The 21,067-nt window shown below is 51.1% G+C and overlaps 1 protein-coding gene across 1 annotated transcript in view; it reads right to left on the bottom strand.

Annotated features, from left to right (window-relative positions):
- Positions 1-20,834, bottom strand: part of LOC137673413 (protein CEPU-1) — a 305,517-nt gene extending 284,683 nt beyond the window's left edge. Inside the window, exon 1 of the mRNA XM_068418175.1 lies at positions 20,758-20,834. Coding sequence (XP_068274276.1) covers positions 20,758-20,833 — 76 coding nt within the window. The 5' untranslated portion in view covers position 20,834. The remainder of the gene's footprint in view (positions 1-20,757) is intronic.
- Between the last annotated feature and the right edge of the window lie 233 nt (positions 20,835-21,067).

The following is a 21,067-nucleotide window of genomic DNA, read 5'->3' as shown; positions in this document are numbered from 1 at the left end:
ATAACGTTGGCTTTGACTAGAGAGGCATCCCATCCTTCTCAGCCCATCATGGGTGACCATCCCGTTACTCCTTTGTCCCCTCTCTCACATCACTCAAGGGTTCTGACAAGGGGAGGATTGAAAGAGCTCAGCCAAAAATGACAGCTAACGCTCAGAAACTGCCTGACAGAAGCACTGAAAATTTCCTGAGGCAACTCAATCACACCAGGTTTTCTGGCCGTCTTCAATAACTGAAGAAGCTAAACCAATTCACACAAATATTACCCCTACCTAGAGAAACAGGAAGAGCTGGTCATTAAGAGCAGAGTGGCTGCTGGCCTGAATTCAAGAGAGATATCCAACATATCTCCATATCCCCCAGCACCACAGTGTTTTAATCACCCTCATTTCAAGGCTGCACCTTGGAGTGCAGATGGACACTTATCTGTTTTGCAAAGATGTGAAGGCTGAAAGGTCATCGTGGAGGGTCAGTTCCTGTCTCCAAGCTGACTTAGATCACACAATTTGCCCCCAGGTGAGCGAGACCCCAGGTCAGACCTCTGGGCACAGCCCTACCTCCCAGACAAGCCCCCATCACCCAAGCTGAATGGGACTGGTGGCTCCTGAAGCCAGCCAGCTCCATGAAACACGTCCTCCTTCCCCGGAGGGGCTCAGTTTCCCTATCTGAAGTGCTGACATATTAAAGTTTCACCCCCGGTGAGAAAGCATTTAGAAAAGCAAAAGTATTTCTAAGAGCAATACATGTCATTGCCAGCACTTGACTACTCCTCTGCCAAGCCCCGCGCAGATCCTGCACCTCCAGGTACCATCAGCTCAAACCCACATCTGCAACATCTGTCCTGTGCATCCCACCTCCTCCCTCTGGGATGTACAATTTCCCCAAGACCACACTGAGGTGGGAATCAGGAAGAATTTCTTTACAGAAAGGGTTATTAGACATTGGAAGGGGCTGCCCAGGGAGGTGGTGGAGTCACCATCTCTGGATGTGTTTAAGAAAAGACTGGACATGGCACTTAGTGCTGGGGTCTAGTTGACAGGGTGGTGTAGGGGCAGCGGTTGGACTCGATCCCTGAGGTCTCTTCCAACCTGGTTGATTCTGTGATTCTGTGAAGTTGCAAGAAATCACATGCCGAGCGCGTAAATACACCCAAGCTCCAACTTCCAGCCTCTCCTCCAAGCCATCCTTTGAGGTGCAGAATGGTGGCAGTTGAGAGATGCTCTAATCAGCACACCTAATTTCAAACAGTATAAGGACCGTGTTATGCCTCGGGACAAACGTGAAAGGCTGCCCTTGAAGTAAAAGAGAGGTACGGGCTTTAGAAGCCTGAATTTAGCCTTAAAAAGTCACTACAACTAAAATATTAAAGTGTATTTAAAATCATAATAAGGCACATTAGCAATCAAACAGAGCGGCTTGCTACTGGACTGATAAGTGAGGATACCAGGGGCAGATACCACTACTGAAAGAAGGCCAAAAAGGCCTTGTTTAGAGTAAAAACGCCTTTTGATCCAAAAACCAGCATGGAAATTCATTTTTTCTCATGCATTTTCCATGACGGAAACAGCCCAATCAGCCTTGTTTTAAGCAGCGATGCTGAAGCTCCCACCTGGAGGGTTTCGCACTGGGAAGGATGGGAAATTACCCGGTGACTCAGGAGCATGATGCAAGCTATGGCCCCCCTCCCTCTCGTAAATATTCAAAGTACTTTTTGACTCTTTCAGAAAATTTGACCCAGCCTGGTCCCAACTTCCAGCAGAGGAGCTGCAGAAGTCTTGCTCCTTCACCAACCCTGCTGGAATCGGGTCTCGATTTTATTTGCTCATTGAAATATGTCCAGCAATCCCATCACCTCCTGGCTTTGCAGAAATCCTCCTGCACAGCGCAGCTCGGCAATTTCAGTTCCCCAAGACTGGTGGGCTGAGCTCATTCCCAACCCGACTCAATGACTGAGTTTTGCCTGGTTTAGGGTAGAAAATAAGATGGCATCTCTTCTCATGCTAGACCTTGGAAGCTTCTACGATAACCATCTTATAAAGAGGGGCACATGGGTCACATTCAGTCCAAATTTCACGTGTATTAGCCCAAAATATGCCTCAGGTCTATGGAGTCCCTGAAGTCTCTGTACAACTCGTGGGACACCCCCCTCACACGCACCGAACCCCTTTAAGGTGTCAAACCCAGCATGTGAACAGTCACGAGAAGGTGCTCACCGTGACGAGCACACTGGAGATCAGCGGTCCCAGAAGATGGGGTGGGAGGTGTTTCTCCCACGGTCCCATCCACAAAGGGACGACGAGTGAGCCCCATGTGTTAACTACAACCAGGGTCCCCGTTGCGTTTTCCCAGCTGGGTCAGAGTGGCTTTGCCCGGGGGACCTCCAGTGGATCCTCCCACCCCAGCACACTTTCATGTTCACGGGGACGTTCAAGCCTTGTTACTTCGGCCGGGGTCAGGGAGACTGAAAACATAAGTGTATAATCCTTTCACCAGTTAATTAAAGTACCCATCCATCCTTCATTCAAACCATTAGCCATGGGTTTTTGCAATTAATTATTTGGAACCAAATCAAACAAACAAGCAGAAGACGACACAGAATGAAGAGAGAAAGCAAAGCAGAGCCAGGGTGCTCCTGCACCGGGGCGTTGGCAAGGCTCCTCCGTGCCCCCCAAAGCAAGCCATGAACCCCTTCTAGCCAGCACAAGGGTGTGCTGGAGGTGGGGGCCCCCAGTTCAAGTTCAGGTGCTATGTCAAACTGCTTCTGTGACCTTGGAAAAACCTCTTCATCTCTCTTCCCTTTACTGCCAGCCCCTCATGCCATGACCTATTGCTGCACACCCCTGGCAGACCCTTGAAGTGCAAATAAAGTACAAATAAATGATTTACAACCCATGAGGACTCTTTGGTGAGGTGGAGCTTGGGTAGACAGGAGGCCAGTGCTCCCAGCACTGACCTGCCCCACTGCCCAAGGGCTCGCAAAAGCATCTGCCAGACCTCAAACGAGCAGAGAACAGAGCGGAGGAGCCTTTCCACCCGCAGATAGACCAGGAAGGGCTCCTGAATATTGCAGGGAGGGCAAGCAGCTCTCCTCCTCGCTCGGGTGGAGTCTGGTCCCCAGCTCTTTGGCCTAGTTTATCTCCTCTCTTCCATGATCTCTATCCTTTTTGAACGCTTCATTTCAGCACAGGTATGCGAGGGGAGAAGGGGAGGTGGGGAACAGGGAACCAGCCTTCTTTTTCTCCGCTTTTTTTCCTTCCCTCTCATTTGCTGTCACAGCTACGCTCTGTCTCTTATCCCCAACCTCCCTCTCCTCCGTGCCCTCCCGACTCCCCGTCAAGACAAGGTTTAATGTCCTTCCATCTCTTCCCCCTTCCCGGGTAAATTGCAGCGAGCCTGCCGGCTGCTCGGGTGGAACACGCTGTTTTATATGCACCATAAAAGGAGAGAACTCTGTAAACAATATTATTTTTAATAAAATCCTCGGCTTTGGCAGGCCAGCTGCTTTTGTGTCTGTCTTAATTTAATCAGACGATCAGCTCTCTCAAGCAGCAAGAGGGAATGAAAATCATTAGCAAGGAATCAAGGAACTGGTGAGGAAGAGACATGATTTCCATCGAGCGCTTTCTGGCCCAGGGTGTTGCTGTGTGAGCAGGACCAAGTTCTCAGGAAACAGATTCCCAGCCTGGCTCATCCACAAAACAACTTTGTCAAGGCGCAGGAAGGACGTGAGCACATCCAGGCATAAACACTCATCCTATAGGGCTTGAAAGAGAGCCATACAGCTGGTACAGGGGATGAACAAACCCAAATTTAATGGTATTTTCAGTTAGAGCAGATCACTGTGGCTCTCCCTGGACACTGCCGTACCCCACGCTCTCCAGGATGGGAATCCTGCCTGGTCTGGTGGCCCTCACACTTGCACCCAGGTACAGCCACCCAAGACAGCATCCATCAGCTCCCTGTCCACGGGCAAACTGCAAACCTGTACGCTCTGTTTGCTGTATCAAAATTCAAACCCAAATAAATACAATGAGAGTATTAAGGATGAAATATCACATTCTGCAAATATACCCCTGAAAATCCAGCGTCGGCAGGAAATGCCTTCTCCAAAGAGCTGCAGGGAGATGAGGTTGGCGGCTGGAACAAGGGGAGAGGGAGGGCAGCCCCGAGCATCCCTCGACATGCAGCATCGCAAGCAGCAGCTGAGTTTGAAAGGTGTCACTTCCAGACAGCAAAAACCTGGCAGAAGCAGCTGATTTCGTGACACTTCTGCTCTTCAAGACCAAGCAACAGCCAGCGAGCATCTGCCGTGCACAGACAACTCCCTCTCCTCTTGCACCAAGCCCTCACAAGAGGCTTCGCTGCCAGCAGGCTCAAAACTTGGCCGTGACATCTCTGAGCCTAAATCATCACAGATGTGATCGCTGCCTCCTCCTCCTCACTCTTTTTTTTTGCAGCTGGAGCAGAGACCAGGACTCCGCTGGCTTGGGAGCAATCAAGGGTTCCTCTGCTTCTACTCAAAGCCACAAAATCCTCCAGAACGGAGATTCTCAAAAATATGAAATAATAATCGCTAATTACAGACACAAAGCAAACTAATTAATTGCTATTTACTTGTTTACCCAGTTACAAAAAACACTAATCACTTAGCATGTATTTTTAAGATACTCAACTGTGCTAAGGCGCAGCCATAAATATCACCAAGTAAAGCAAATATGGTGCTCGGCACTGCAAAGGAATTAAAATTAGTATTTAATTACAAGAAATTGCTCGAAGTTCTTTTGCTACCATTAATCACTTTCAATTATGAATGTAATTAGAAGTCATCTTTTCTCTTTGGGTGGTCGCTGCTGGGACCTGAGTCGGTGACCCTCTGCTCCAGAAGACAGCACCCCCCACTTTGCTCGCCAAATGACAACTCCTCACCCACTGTGCTAACGGGACCGATCAATTAGTGCCTTCACAGAGCTCCTAAGTGCCCAGGGCATGCGAACAGGGAGAGGGTGAGGAGGAAGATGAGTTACTTCATCCCTTTGGCTTGCGTTGATTTTTACACCATCCACCCGCCAGCAGCGCGAGAGCAGAATCAGGGCTACCGAGAGAGATAAACTGATGTGAAAAATACTCCGTCCTCCAATCATTAAAGGACGAGACGATAATGTTATCTCTTGCTACAAGGCGAATCAAAGCCTAGAGAGTTCCTTCCCTGCGACACGAAGCTTTTCAGCGGGGACACGTGGCAGCTCGACTCCGTGCAGGCAGAAGAAGAGCGTGTTAGAGGGCACAGCCGAAACTTGCCCCCTCCACCTCTGGGGCAGGCAGTTACGAGCCAAACTGGTTCTGCCTGGGTTGCACTATGGTCAGCATCACCTCTTGGCTGTAAAAGATGGAGCGTGCTCCCCGTGGGGGTAATTTTCAGGGGTATCTGCAGAGGGAGTCTGCAAAACCTGATTCAGAAAAGCAAACCTATCAGCAGCAAGCTCTGGGGTTTTTATGTGGGGGTTGGCACTTTTCTTCTGGGGGACATGCAAATAAAAAAAAAAATGCTGCAAAATTCCCCCCCTGCTCAGTGCTGAGCCTCCATCCTTGGCTCAGACTTACTCAAGGAGTTGGGGACAGAGGAGCTCAAGCCCTGACCGCAGGCAGTCAGTGGAAATAAATCCACGCATCAGGTTGGCCAAAGGCTGCTGCTGGCACAGCACCTCCCATCTGGGACACCAGGGCCCTGATAACCACAACACGCCCCCCCAAGCCCATTTAGCCTCGCAGCCTGCTTCTGGCACTGCACGGTACCAAAGACGACCAAAACACAGAAGACAACGCGGAAAAAATCAAATGGAAACGTTCCCTTTTGGTTCCCTTGGCACTTCTGCACAGGGAATGTGATTAGACTGTCCTTATCTTGGTGGGAACAGTTGTTAGCAATAATGAAATCATCCAGGCCTTTTGTTTTTGAAATCCAGCCACATCCTTTGGCTCCAGGAAATAGGGGCAGTGACATGTGCTGTTTTTATAAAAAGCCACAAGACAATATATTTCATTGCAATAAATTCCCTTCCCTCAAGTGAAGAGCAGAGGAGAGAGATTTCAAGGACGAGAAAAGTTTCAGCCAGAAGAAGGGGCTGAGCTGAACTTCTGCCCATCTGACACTTCTCGTGAAGCTGGCTCTTCACAGTCTGAAGAAGGCTGGATGATGACAACACTTGTTTGCTTTCTTCTCCCTCTGCGCTTGCTCCTTCTGCCTCAGCTCCTCTGATGATAGCAGGAACCGTTCAATTTCCACACCAACACGAAGTCCAACACAACAACTCTCTGCTGGGAAAGCCCAGTCTCTGGAGATGGCCACTCCTCTCTCCACGTTGGCCAAGAGTGCAGGGAGGACTCAAGCCAAAAGCTCTATGTGTTCCTCCCAACAGAGACTCGTGGCCAGCTTGGAGCTGAGAAGATGCTTGCTAGGGTGTAAATCTAGCCAAAGGCACGTTTCATCCTCACTTCATCCTCTTTCGCCACTTGGTTTCGGACCCAGACCAAGAGCCAAATTCCCTGTTGGGTGCTCCTCTCTGGTAAGGGTCAGCCCAGCACCCCTGAGGACTTGGGCAACCTGGTGAGCGTGTTGCCACCCGGACAGACAATACGCATCGTGACTTATCGGCTTTGCACCCGAATTAAGCAGGCGCCGCTCCCCCGCGCCGTGCCGCCTCCTAATTAGCAGGCTGCATTTCGCCATCCTCCTGGTACTCGGCTGAGCCTCCCCTTCCCTCTGCTCCTCGCTTATTCTGTTCACTGAACTAATTGCTGAGCGCCTGCACCCTGGGTGTCTGCTGCTGTTGGAGAAGATTAGTATTTTTACAGAGGGGGGAAAAAAAAAAAAGATTAAAAAAAAAAAAGATTGTGTTTTTTAAAGCAGATGAAAGGAGAGCCCAAGGAGATGTGCATTTGACTCTCAAACACGCTCCTTCAAGTCTCCCTCAGCAGTACTTAAAGGCGTTTCCAAAGCAAGACTTTATGAATGCTAAATGAACCCGGTGCCTTGTTCCTCTGCCACAAGAAAGGAAAAAAAACCTTAGCTTTTAAATACAATGTTTCCTTCATGGCTGACATTGTGCATCACGCATTGCTACTGCCAGCCCCACTTCAGACACGAACGCTGACCTTCGTGAAGTCACAGGGCTGGAGCAGCACGCTGCTGGGCAGGGGTCGAGCATCCCGCCTGGATCCAAGCAGCCACGTTATTGTGTCACCTGCTGCTTTCCACAAAGGGCAAGGTGAGAACACCACCAATGGGGAAAAGCTGGAAGTCTTGCTTTCAATCGCTGCGATCTTAGACGCCCCAGCCAAGCCCGGGACGCTGGTTGAGAAGGATCATCTTCCAGAAAGCTTTCTCAGGATGCAGCTCAGCCAAGAGGGATGCAGGTTGGGCAGGGGAATGACGAACCAGGGATGCTGGTGGGGTCCTGGTTCGGGTGCCCAGCACCCAAACTCCCCCCAGTTTCAGAAAAGACAAGCAACGAGCACACCAAGGCATTCAGCACCCAAGCACCTTTGGCTGTCCAGGGCATTTGGTCAAGGCCACACAACGCTCTTGTGAACGGAGCCAACAGCACAAAGCAGTGCCCAGATTGCCCACCACCCTCACTCCCGAGCATCTTCAGCAGGACCACTGCCTTTCCCTACCTGGGAAATGGGGGAAAAGCGCATTTAAGTTCACACAAAACACTCTGGGTGGAAGCCAGTCCACTCCCTTGGGAAAACACCCACCCAAAGCAAGTCTTGGGAGATTTAATTAGCTCCTGTCTGTGCTGTTTGAGCTTGTTAGGTGCTATATAATGGCTAAATATTATTATTATCTCCGCAGGTACAGCAGTTTGTTAGGATAATGATAGTGATTGACATTTCCCTGGCATCTTTCATCCCAACCAGGTCCCGTATTACTCTATTATAAAACACTGTTCTGCCTTGACTCTCCATATGTCTCCAAACTGTCAACAGGCTCAGAACTGGCTCCGCGTTGCCAAAAGGTGTTAAGGCACCAAGTGGCTCTTGCAAGTTCACAGGCTGCAGAAGCTGAGCAAGGACCAGCTCAACCTTATGCTCAAGGCTACAAGTTGCACAGGTATACATACAGTGAAGATACAGATAGATGGGCTCTAGTTCAACATCAACATGGAGCAAAGCTGCAAGAAATGGTCCTGTAAGCCACCACAGCACCCAAAAACCTCCCTAGTCCACACCCGTCCCCCTCTCCTGGCAAAGCAGCAGTGGGTACCACAACCCAACCACCACTTTGAAAAATATATTCCATGGACAGCAAAGCAGAGGGGCCACCAAGTGATTAATTGGAGACTATCAGTTTGGGAGAGGTCTCTAAATTCTCATTAAGTCGTGTGCTGAGGCATCGCACATTAATCCAGAACATTTCCCCTTCGGCCCAAACAAATAAATAACTCTTGTAGAATTCAGGGAGAACTGGGTGGAGCCATCTCTCTCCCCCTCTCTCTGTCTCTTTCCAACTAACCAGTGAATAAAACATCGCCCGCAAATCTATTAGGCTAATTTTAAATCCTGACAATTTAGCAGCACTTCAGCAAGATAAGAGCCATTTATTAAAAGCCACAGTTCATTAAGCCAAATGCTGCTGGCGTATTTACTCAGAGGAACGGGGCTGGGCTGGGCTCTCACCAAGACCAGAACTCCCCAAAGGAGCAGGAGCAATCCTGTTTCACCCAAGAAGAGAGGCCAGCCCGAACCTTCGCCCACCCCAAGCCCATGCAGGGCTGTGGGTGCCTCCCCTGAAGGGACTGGGGCTCCTCACCCCATCTTGCCAAGCAATGCATGATCATGAAGCAAGACTCACGGGATGCTTTGTAGGTTTATAACCCAGGGCTATGAGAAGTCTCCAGGAGCTCCATCAGAGAAGCAGCTCACGTGGGTCCAGGCATTGCAGCAAACTTCTGCAAAGCCGTGCCCCACCACAGCGGGGTCCTCCCAAAAGGGTCAAAACCAGAATCCGGATCAGACGCGCACCGCTTCGGACCCGTTCCCATTAACGGTGAGCACAGATTGACTTCAGAGAGGGGACGACTGCTGCCAACAGCAAGCCAAGAGAAGGCTATTTAAGAAGAGCTGTTGCTTGCCAAAAGCTACCAGATTGCACCCAGAGCTTTGTTTCCTCCAAGCTGCCACCTGACATCTCTGCTGAGCCATGGCAGCAGCTCCCAGAGGGTCTGGGGCTGTGACGATGACAGTGGGAGCTTTGGGACACAGGGAAAGGGCTCGGGGTTTCCTCCTTGCAGGGTGGTAGCAGGAAAGAAAAGCAGATGGTCTCACCACCGTGAGCAGCGCTGCTCTCTAGGAACTGGGATTTTCATTAACCTTCGAAAAGGTTGGGGATGCAACAACCACAACCCCGTAAAACCAAGCTACGCACGAGCCCACGAGCACGTTTACCCAGCAAAGACGTGCCAAGCACAAGCCAGCAGAGCACACATGGCCATCCCAAGCTCTCCGCCAGCATCCCTGAGCTTATCCCCCTCCGGGAACCGCTTGCTGCGTGGTTCCCAGCGGCACATGGGTCTCTGCAGGGAGGGAGAGACGGCGAGGGGCTCAGCGGGACCCGAGAGACGGAGCTGTGCAGCATCCCTGCGAGGAGCCGGCAGCAGAGGGCAGTGAAGAAATCCCATCTCGCCGAGTTTGTGAGCGTGATTCGTTCCAGCGGGAGACATCGGAGAGACTTTATCAAGTGCAACTGTCCCACTGTGCCTTTCACCTGCACACACTTGCAAGACAGTCTGGAGTCACTACAGAGTCTCCCTTTACAGTCAAAGCTGAAAGGAGCATTATAAAGGTGAATTAACATTTAAAAAGAATGTAAAAAACCCAGAACTGTTCTAATGATGATTAATGGGAAGCTATAAGGGAGGCCATGACCTCCTAGTGTCATTAAATGGATTGGCAGGTTTCTGAGCATTAATTATAAATAGCCACAGGAGTTCGAGTGCTTAGCAGAATGATGATAAATCCGTGACACCGGCGCGGGGACAAGGAGTCGGGAGCGCAGGGGAACACGTGCCTGCGTGTGCACGCACACGGCTCGGCGTGCAAGGAAACACGGGTTTGCACGTGTGATACACGCAGGGGAGAGGCAGCAAAAAAAGGGGCAATGAGTCCGTCTGAGCACGCTTCTGGGTTTGGGTGGGTACGAGGATGGAGAGAGCGCAAGAAATGGGTAGATGATAAATTAGGCCCTGCCAGTCAATCACATTTTCTAAATGTTTTATATCCCAAAAGCTATAAAAGCAATATTCCTTCCTGGCCTTATTGGAGCCATTTCTGTAAGGCAATCACATCTGTTTCCTCGGGGATTTGTGCTGAACTGTGCCTTGGCGCTTTTTTTTCCTCCCTCCCCTTTATATTTACTCTCTAGCCTGCTACCAAAGAAGGGTCAGAGCCTGCATACAAATAGGGAGGAGGAGTGAAAAACCAACAGCCACCGAACCAGCGGTGATGAACAGACAAGAAGTGGCTGCAAACTTCTCCGAATTCCCCAGCCCATTAACAAAGAAATGGCTGCAATAATCAGGGGCCGCCCGGATTTTGAATCAGCTCTTATGGTTAATGTTTCTTTTGTTTCTATGTGCATTATTCCCCTGCTGCACTGATATGACGGAGGTCTGCATCCCAGGGCACCGCTCTGGCACCTGGGATCCGCGGCGCCGGACCAACGGCATCGCCGCGCTGCTCCTGCAAGAGCCCTTGGAGAGATGCTCACCGATAAAAGCCCAAATCTCTCTCTGAATACCCCGGGGAGCCAGAGCCGCAGCCACAAAGGTACATTTGCCGCACAAAGCAGGAGGTGAGTTTTTTGCAGCGGTATGAAAACAGGAGTTCATTGAAAAGAGAATATCAGCAAACTGTCAGAGCCCCGGGATCGCGGGTCTGAATAAACACAGGGCATGAATGGAGTGAGGACCTCGGGCTCATTAATGAGCCCTCCCAGCGAACTGCCTCGACTGCGGAGGGTGAAGGCCCCTCTCGCTGCCAATTAAGGCAACAAAAGGCTCCGAGTGAGATGCCAGAGGGGCAGCCCCGTGCCTGGGCACCCCGAAAGCCCCCCATTAGCTCTCAAGAGGGAGCCCGGAGGCTCCCAACCCTGGTACAGCTCTCTGCATCAGCAGCCCCAGTATCCATCCACAGGGGTCGGGATCCCCATTGCCTCCAGCTGCTGTTTCAGCTTCTGCCTGCTCTATGGGGAAGCAAAAGCACGAGTCAAAATCACCTCCACCAAAATTAAAAATATTCCTGTTTCTATTTAGATTTAAGTATCATTACCTCGCTGGGCTCTTCCAGGGGGAAGCATTATTTCAACTGATGGGAAAACAGTGGCGAAGGCACAGGTTCTCTGTACAATTTTCTTCATATCCCATTAGTTGCAATACAATTACAGTGAATACATCAATTCTCAGTCCCAGCAGCTCCTGGAAAGAGCCACCTATTAAAAGCTGGCTTATTAATGGAATTGTACATCCAGGATTAATCGGGCCGCGTTGGCCATTTCCATTTCTCACTCCACAAGTGCTTTTGTTTGCTTAATAGGCTGAAGGAACCTGAGAATGACACAACTTAGAGCTTCCCCCATTTGCTGTGCGTATGACCAGCAAATTTAATATCACTTTGCTTTCCAGCATTGCTCTGGGATCAAACCTGGCATGTGCCAGCAGGGAAATCCACGCAGCAGGGTGGGGACGGACGGGGAGAAGGGCCTTTCTGCCTTTGGCAGAGCTGGAAAGGGGAGAACCCTGATTGATCTAAGGCTTTAAACCCCACGGGAATTTGCAACACCAAAAAACAACTGCCAGAGCAAGCAGGCTGGACAAGAGCCAGGCTACCACTGCACTATCATCTCACAAGCGCTTCGAAAGCCTCCAGCCGCCCTGAAGAACATCACCCCCCCTCCAGCCCTCCCCTGGGAGCCCCATCAGATCCCGACCGTGGGACACCAGCCCCATTCCCAGGCACCAACCCCGCCGTTCAAAGCGAGGACCGCTGCCTCCCGGCACAGATATTCCTGTGGCAGCCAAGTCAATGCATGCTGAAGCACAGTAATGTAGTATGACTTTTCCCTTTAATGGAATTTTTCTAGCCCACTAGGAAAAAAAAGACTCCATTAGCCATACTACAAAGGCTCCTACTTATTAGTATTTTACAACGGCGGCAAAAACACTTCTTGAATCTAATTATTGCTGACAAATATGAAAATTGAAATCAAAGTTAAATTTTCGGCTACAGTGCCTCGTACGGCAGCAGCTCGCCCGCTCCCGACTATTGCATCAACACATTTGTTCTGCTGAGAAGGCTGCGGAGATTGGGCTCCCCCCACTCCCTCCAGCCCACCCCTCCATCTTCGGAGACATTAACTCTGACATATTCATCTCAACAGCCGGGGCCGCGTAACCAACTTCATGTTTACCAGGCGCACGCAGCCGAGGCTTGCAGGGGCTGGAGAAGAAGGGAACGGGGCTTTTTTTTTTTTTTTTAATTTATTTTTATTTATTTCCAACTTTGCTCTCTCCCACCCCTTTCCAATCTGATCTCAAAAAGGAATCGCTGGGTGATTTTAAATTCCTTGAGACAGGATCTGGAAGGGAGGGGAGAGTGGGGAAAAGAAAAAAAGCCTCGTCAACATATTTCCTTTCTCCTGCCTCCCCCCAACATACTGTAAAAATCAATCCCCTTTGTCATTTTGCTCTGCTTGTGTGAATGTTTAATGGCTGTCGAGGGAGATAATGATTGCTGCTAGGAAATTCATTTCAAATTTGCTATTTATAAAGTACTTGGTGCTCAGGTGGGAAATTAACATAAGGAAGGGGGAAAGGGACCGAAACGGGGGGAAAAAAAAAAAAGGCAGCAGGAGAGGAGGGATGAGATGCTGCGGGGCTGGCTGGAAGGGGCTGGCACCCCAAAGAGGGTTGGCATCTCTTCCCATCTCTCCTGGTACAGAGGGAAAAGGCTTGTGCATGGCAGGGACGGCGACAGCGGGGACATATAGGTGCTCCCGAGCACGGGAGCGGGCACCCATGGGTGCAAAGGACACAGAGCCGGGGTTATCAGCCAAGGGGACGGTGGCTTTTGAAGCCAGTGATGCCCCTTATACACCATACACCAAAAAACCTCCCGACACCAGCACCACTGATGGGTTTCGCACTCCAGCTCCCCCTCCAGATTGACTGCGAGTCCCCCCTCCCCGCAGAGCGCAACAACCTGTTGCCACAGTTTGATTTTTTGAATCCCAAGGGAATTCCCAGCCCGATCCCATACGAACGCTGCCACTGAGTTGCTAATTCCTTGTCTCAGAAGTTGCTTTTTCACTTTCTGGTTTTTCAAATAATAGGCTTGGTATGAATCCCTTAAGCTTCTGAAATAAGCTGAAAACCGCTTTTCCATCCATTTACATAAACACAAGTGGATCAGAAGGAATAATCATAGTTTATGCATTATTTGGGGGCTTTGGAGCCGGCTGCTAATGTGGCGTCAGGTTTTGAAGCCCAAAACGTACAACGGGAAGCGCTGACGCGCAGAAAAGCAGCACAAAAAGGTAAACAATAAATAATACAAATTTTTAAATGTTGTCTTCGATGACAAGACGGCTTTGGCTTCGCCGCTGCCCCGGCCTCTAATGGATCCCGCTCCACGCCAGCCTTGTTCCAGAAAGGGCTTCATTAAGAGAGATGTCACTCACGCTAAACCCAACCTCACGCCAACCAGCCCCGCCGCTCTCCCGTGCCTTGGCCCGCTATCAGAAACCCCGGCGCTGGCTTTGGGGACTGACTTCGCCAAAAAAAGTGTCCAACGCAGGCACCCTCTGATCTACAAATACCATCTGTGCTGTAGGAAGGGAATAAAGCTAGAAAACAACCAAACCAACCCCGGAACTTAGTGCTATTCACCTGAGAACTCCTACAAGAGAAGGGAGAAAAAAAACCCCACTTAAATGGCGAGATAATATTACAGTACTAATGAACCTTGCTTCGCTCCAAGTGCTTGTCACGCTTCCAATGAGGCAGGTCAGGTTTGGCTTTCAAACCAGCTCTATAAATCAAGAATGCCATTTCTGGCAAAATCAAAACATGAGCAGAGGATCCGTTTTGAAGAAGTAACAATAAAAAAAAAAACGTGACAAGGCTCGAGACCTCCAGGCTCTTTTGATACTGCTGGAATGGAGCCCTCGGATCCCTTTTTTTGTTTGAAACCACTTCACAGCTTCATGCATAAAGCTTCTACAAATGAGAATATTTCAAAAAATCAATCCCTGTTTTTCCCAGAATTTACTTTCATTGGGAATTTGTGATTGTTGTTTTATCCCGTTTTGGAATAGAATAAAAAAACTCTTCATTTGTAATATTGCACAATTTCCTGCAGCATTTCCTACCTTTAGGAGCTGCTAAGATCGCAGGTCACGGGAGGAGGCGAATCGGCCACGCGGGCTGAGCGTTTGTGATTTTACAAGCTCCTTTCCAAGCTAAATCAGGGTTTCCCCACACTTGGTGACATACAATTACACAGCAGGGGAAAAAAAAGCATCTTCAAGGCAAATCCAGGTTAGACAGACCAGAAGAGAGGGGACAGACAGCAGGTATCCTTACGGAGCGCGTGGCCAAGTGAGGAAGGGGAAGGATCATGCAACGAGGCAAAATCACTGCAGGGCGAGCAAAGGAGGTAAACTCAGGACCCACGTCCCAGTCCAGGACCTCACAGCATCTTTTTCTGCTCCCTCCCACCAAGCTGAGCACCAGCTCCCATCCTGCCTGCAAGCCAGACCCACCATGGCTCCAAAAATAAGCGCTCAGCATAAGCTGTAGCTCACTGGATGGACAGAGGTGCCCTCACGCAAGGTGCTGAGCACCCTTGCACCTGATGCAGGGGTCCACCCACCACCCCAAGGTCCTCAGGGCTGCACCGTGACTTTTTAACTTGGCAGCAGCCCCCTCGCTCTGTCCCCATTCCCGTGGGAAGGCGGAGGGTGCTGTGCCAGCTTCCATCACCGCCTCCTCCAGCGCTTTGAAGGGAGTACTCCAACCACGGGGAATTTATGCACGTCGGGTCCCAGGCATCCCCCTGCCCTCCCTGCACGGCTGCTCCAGAGCGTTTCGGAGCCGCAGCTCCTCGGCTGCGGGAAGCCCTGCTCAGAGGGGCCTTTTTCGGCTCCCCCTGATTAGCAGGCGAAGCACGCGGGAGGTGGAGGAGTCGGAGGAAGGGAAAGCAGGGCGGGGAGGATGCCAAGAACCGAACATTGTCTTTAGTGGGAACAGTCAACGGGACAAGGGGGTCAAAGGGTCAATTAATTTACAACAGCTTTCAGCGCTGGACATATTAACTGTAAGCGCATCAGAAATCCATGATCTCCTCCTCGGCGGGAGATAACAGAGCACGGCGAAGGCAGCACCTCTGATTTATTATTAACCAAGAGCAAGGTGCGTGCTTCAGGAAGGAGGAGGGAGGTGGCCGGCTCCTCCAGGCTAGCAGCCACAGCGCCAAACGTGCCAGGAGCAATGCCTGGAGGATGCACCACCACCCACAGAAGGGCTCCGGGCCCCTGGGATTAGGGCGCCCCAGGGGATGCAGTGACATTTTTGTTTGCAGTTTTGTTTTTTTTTGTCTATAAAACTTACTAAGGGCACGGAAAGACCCACGTGCGGAGGTGCAGGATGCTGGCTGAAGACAGGACACAGCAGTAAGGCTTGGGCTTCGACTCCAGAAGCCCAAAACCTGGCACCGTGCTCATTTTGGCCCCTATTTGAAACCAAGAGCTCAACTCCAAGTCCAAGTCGCAGTTTCCAAGCCTTTGCCATGAACATCTGATATCATGTTCAGGTCCCACCGAGTCTAATGGGAGATTTGCCACCGCACATCAAAGGAGCACTACCCATAACACTGAAAAAAAATAGAAAAAAATCACATTTACCCTCTTTAAAGCTTTGCCCTAGTAAGGCATTCCTCCAACTGGGGAACGAGCAAAGAAAATTTTGCCCTCTGCTGCCACTACTGAAGTTTGGGAAGGAAAGACAGATGCAAAAGAGTTTTTATTTCTCATCCCCATGGCCAGAAAGATACTCCCCACGCGGTGCTTCGCAGGCTGGAGCCCACCTCCGCCGTCTGACTGCGAGCTGCCTGGGAAGCTGGTGAGCTCTCCCCCTCCACCTCCACCCCAGTTTATCGCAGAAAACAGCAAGCCCTGCTTGCTAACTTGACCTAAATCTGTCAACTGATCAATTTTTTCCCCATTGGGGAAAAAATAAAATTGGGAGGAGGGGATCACAAATATGGATATTTTTAAGCAAAAGCAGCACGAAAAAATACATGAAGACGACACTTCCAATATCAAATGCACTCGTCTCACACAAGTCAGTGCTGGCACAACAGGAAGGCAGAAAAACCATAAGCCAGGGTTACTATGATAGTCAAAATGCCTACATGGCTAAGGAAAAAGGTTTCTGCTAGTCACCAGGACATCTCAAAACTGGTTGTGGGCTCCAGAGCACCCAGCACCACCAAGTCTTAGAAAAAGGGTAGACAACTCTGCCTTCAGCTAGCTGAGATGGTCCCTGTGATGCTTCAGAAATCAATTTGTACCAGGGGAGGTTTTTTTCCAAGCTCACAGCTACCACCTGATCTTCTCTACTCATCAAACTCATATTCATCTCCTCTTGAGTGGTCAGTGAGTCCCATCCCAAACGTGGGGATGGCTGACCAGTCCCATACCTCCTTGGCCATGCAGCCCAGGTCTGCTTCACTGCCTCCTCATGTATCCCACTGGAGATAACCCCAGCCCCTTCTTCATGCTTAAGAACAGTAAGCAAATGCACGCCCTGACACGTGGGGCAGCATGTGTGGTACCTTGCAGACCTCTCTTCCCCAACTGGGGCTCCTGAAGCCAACCAACCCAAGATCCCAAGCACCAACAGAGGCGCCATCCCATATTTCTGCACCACGCAGCCTGCTTTCGAAAGCATCTTTCCAATGGCAAAGGTCTGCTTGGGTTTACTCTGCTGAGTCTTAAAAAAGTGCCAATTATTCCCGTGCGGTGGCCTGATTTCCAGAGGTGCTGGACGCCTGCTTACAGCTTCGCTTAAAATCAACAAGAGTGACAGACGTTCAGCAACGCTCCGAATCAGGCCACTGAGTAACCAGAGCGCATTCCCCTCCTTTTATGTACTACACATAACTGGGTTAGCTAATCATGTAGGTATTGATTATTACTGTTATTACCTATTAAATAGCTGTTTTCTGCTGTTGGGGAGAATATCACATTTTATTGACCCGCACAGTAACTATTAACCACCACGAAGCCACATCTAATATTTTCCCTGGGGAACAATAAATCCGGGTATTCACAGAAAGACGTCGATACACCTAATTTTTCTTATACACATTCATTAGTGCAATTACCTTCTTGCACAGAAGGTCCCCCTCCCGCCTCCGCTGAGAAAAAGGTCCTCCCGGGATGCACAGCCCCAACCCCGCCTGTGTCTCCAGGCCACATCCAGCCCTCCCATCGCACACGATGTTTCGCTTGGGGAGTTATCTGCAACCCAGCCACATCGCCGCAGCGAATAATTCTTTTGGATGAGGAATGCTCCGCGTTCGATGTTGACATATGCTATTATTTTACATACCTATTTCAGCTCGTATGCTTATTAGAATAAGGTCTTTATGCTAATTTGTAAATCAAATTCCCATAATTCTTGGCTTACTGATGCTAAAGGCCCAGCTAAATCTTCTATGACCTTTTAGCCTGGTTAATCCTTTTACGCATGGTTGAGTGAAGAGTTTTCTTCTCTCTTCCACTCCCCAAGCACTGGGGTGAGGTTTTTTTGCTCAAGCCCTCCTCTTCCTCAAGAAATCCAGGTGGGTGCAACCAGGGACCCCAGATACACTGGAGACTATCTCTCTACTTTGAAACATGGGAAGAGGGAATAGGAAACGCTCCTGCTAGGTCTTTAAATATGCTGTAAATAATCACTGCCGCTATTTAAAAATCATACAGAAGAAATAGAGCAAACACAATGAGAGCTGTGTCACCAAACAGCCACTCACTTCCCAAAGCCTGGGGCTGTCTCAGCCCTCTGTAGCCTCCCTCTTCCAGCTCCTTCCCCCAGGCCACGGCTGGACCTTCGGCCGGCTCTGCCCTTCCCATGTGCCAACGCGATGGGCACCTACATCTCATTCCCATGGAGATGGAGCATCCGAGCAAGTGTCCCGGTCTTGCTCTCTAGTACCAACACTCAGTAGCCAACAGCTCCCTTGGGAACAGCACCATCGTCACGCACAAAGCCACGCTGGACATTCAGGACTCAGGGGGCTCCTTCCCACCCAACACAACACTCAAGAGCTCCCGTTTCAGGGGCACCTTTCCAAAAAAACAACAGTGAAACCGCAAAACTTGGAGGACCGACGGATGTTTGCACAAATGCAGATGGTCAAGCGCTTCCAAATTATCCCACTTCACGCTCCACTTCACTCTCAAGCATACTCACAAACCACTTTTCTTATTGTTTGCTTGGCTGTAAATCGGTAAATGACCTGGCGTATTGATAAACTGCTGCAGAGGGCAGCACCGATCTCTTGAGCTATTTGGAGGAGATTTGTGCAAAACACAGTTTTCCTGCACGACAATGATTTTCGCATTTTCAAACACGAGCCAGCTCCGCTTTTGTGTACCGAGCGGGAGAGAAAAATCAGAAATTAAAAGAGATATACTGTGAATATCGGAGTTCATCAAGCAGCAGCACCACGCTGCTGAGATCTGACAGCCCATGCATACTTATATATTCCCTTTGGGGCTGAATTTCTCAAAACCCCCTTAGAAAGTTTTTGCTAGAAAGCAAAATTATTTTTGCTGGGCTTTTAAAATTTTTTTAACGACTCTTAAATACTATTATGCAAGAAAATCTCCTGAGGGGGGGAATTCCTTCATATCCAGCATCTCCCAGCCCAAAAAAGGCCCAAACTTTTTGCTGCCAAGCGCTGCCCTGTGCAATACTTAGCCCAGCACCCCCCGGCTCTGCCCTGGGTCCCCCCGGACCATGGTGCTGTGGCTCCCTGCTTCCCCCCACCCCAGCAGTGACTCAGGGACTTCTGGCACCCACATCAGACTCCTGCAAGGCAGAGGGCTCAGGGAGGAAGCACATTCCTCCCCACTGCTCTGGAGAACTAAAAAAATAAAGAAAAAAACCCCCAATAAACTACTTTGTGATCTGTAAGCTTTGATGGGAGCAGGGAGAGGAAGCATGAGATGACCAGAGGAATAAGACTGCAAGGAAACCAAAAGCATGCATTAAATAAATAAATTAATTAAAGAAGCACAAATTCTGGGCAAGAGAAACGAGGACGGGAAGGGCAGCTTTGCTGCCCTCCACCACCCCACCTGGGCTCCCCGCAGAGGCAGTAGCCAAGGGGGCAAGGGCTCCCACCCCCAGGAAGCCCCCTCGGGCAGCAGGGCGCAGGGATGCCAGCATCCCGAGGCAGCAACGCTGGGAGAAGGGAAGAGCTTGAGGAGAGCGAGCGAGGGAGGAAGGCGAAGAGGAGAAATGCCTTGGCGTGTGATGTGCATGCTAAGCAGCCCTCGCTGGTCGATATGGCAGGGGCGGCTCTGCAAGAGCGGGCCCAGCTTGCCTGGGAGAGAAAAGTTTGAGTAGAGATGGCGGGTGGCCATCCCCCCCCTGCCCCACCAGCGCACACCAGCTCCCTGCCCCACGCAGGCTGGGGTTCAGGGTCTTCACACCCCGCTGGAGTCCTGCTGCAGAGCACCTCGGCTGAACGGGGGGACCAGGCAGGGCTGCCTTGGGCATGTGGGTGCCCAAAGCCTGTCGCCAGCCCTCGGTGGGCACTGGGGCAGCGCAGAGGTAGGTGCCTGCAGCTGCTGGCTGCTCTGTCTTTCCCTGTGCAGAAGCGGGGGTGCATCTACACCCCAGGGGTGCATCCATCCTCCCAGGGGTGCATCCATCCCCCACAAAGCCCCGGGTACCATCCGCGACGGCGCTGAGCGCATCCCGGGCACGGTGCGGTGCAGCCCCCCGGGCGCATCTCCGCAGGCGGCCCGGTGCAGGATGCGGCCCCGTGTCCCCCCCCCGGCTGTAACCCCGCTCCCAGATGGCTGCGAGGAGACTAACACGAGCTGACAAGCTCGGCGCTCCGGGCCAGATGGGGCTGGCTCCTGCCTCCTCCTTTCCCCTCCCTTCTCCCCTTGCTTTTTCCTCTTTTTTCTTGCACCCCCCCGCCCCAAGCCCCATCTCCTGGGGGGGCGAGGCAGCCGTGCTCGCCCGGGACAGGCTGCACAAGGACTTCCCAAGCCCCCACAGCCCGGCTGGGGCGGGCAGGAGCCGGGGCTGCACCGAGTTTTTGGGACGACCTTGCAGACAGGTCCGGCAATGCGAAGCGGGGGGCATCGACCCCCCCCAGCCTGTTGGATGCATTGCTCCTGCAGGAACTAAGTTGAGATGGCAGAGTCGTGCGGCTCCCCCCGCCCCAAAAAAATGTGTATATATATATATATATATATCAGCCCGGGGGTGCTGCGCCATGGGGGAGAAGTTCCCCCCCAGCCCGGTGCACCGGCAGCAGGAATCGGGAGATGCCGCCGTGCCGTACCCGCAATCCGCACCCCCCGCAACTTCGCAGCGGGCTGGGGACCCTCTCCCAGCTCTGCCCCCGCTCTGGGGGCCCCTCACCGTCCCCCCCCCCCAGCATCCCCCGCCCGGCACTACCTTGGGAGAGAAGGAGAGCGGCCATCCCGGCGAAGATCACCCAAGAGACGGGGTGGTGCATTTTAGCCTGGGCCATGTTTCACGGCGGGCTGCTGCGTTTCTCTCTCTCTCTCCCCTCTCCTTCCCCCCCCTGCTCACTGCGTGCTGGGGAGAGGTTTAAAATCCAGCGTTTCCCGGAGCAAAGCGCAGGAAGGGGAAGGAAGGAAGGGGGGAAAAGGAAAAAAAAATAATAAAAAAAAAAGCACTGCAGGGTAGGGAAGGGAAAAAAAAACAACAATTAAAAAAAAAAGGGGGGGGGAAAGGGGAAAGG

Source organism: Nyctibius grandis, chromosome 25 (assembly GCF_013368605.1).
Source record: "Nyctibius grandis isolate bNycGra1 chromosome 25, bNycGra1.pri, whole genome shotgun sequence".
In the NCBI taxonomy this organism is placed as follows: domain Eukaryota; kingdom Metazoa; phylum Chordata; class Aves; order Nyctibiiformes; family Nyctibiidae; genus Nyctibius; species Nyctibius grandis.
This window is presented reverse-complemented; position numbering and strand designations above follow the sequence as displayed.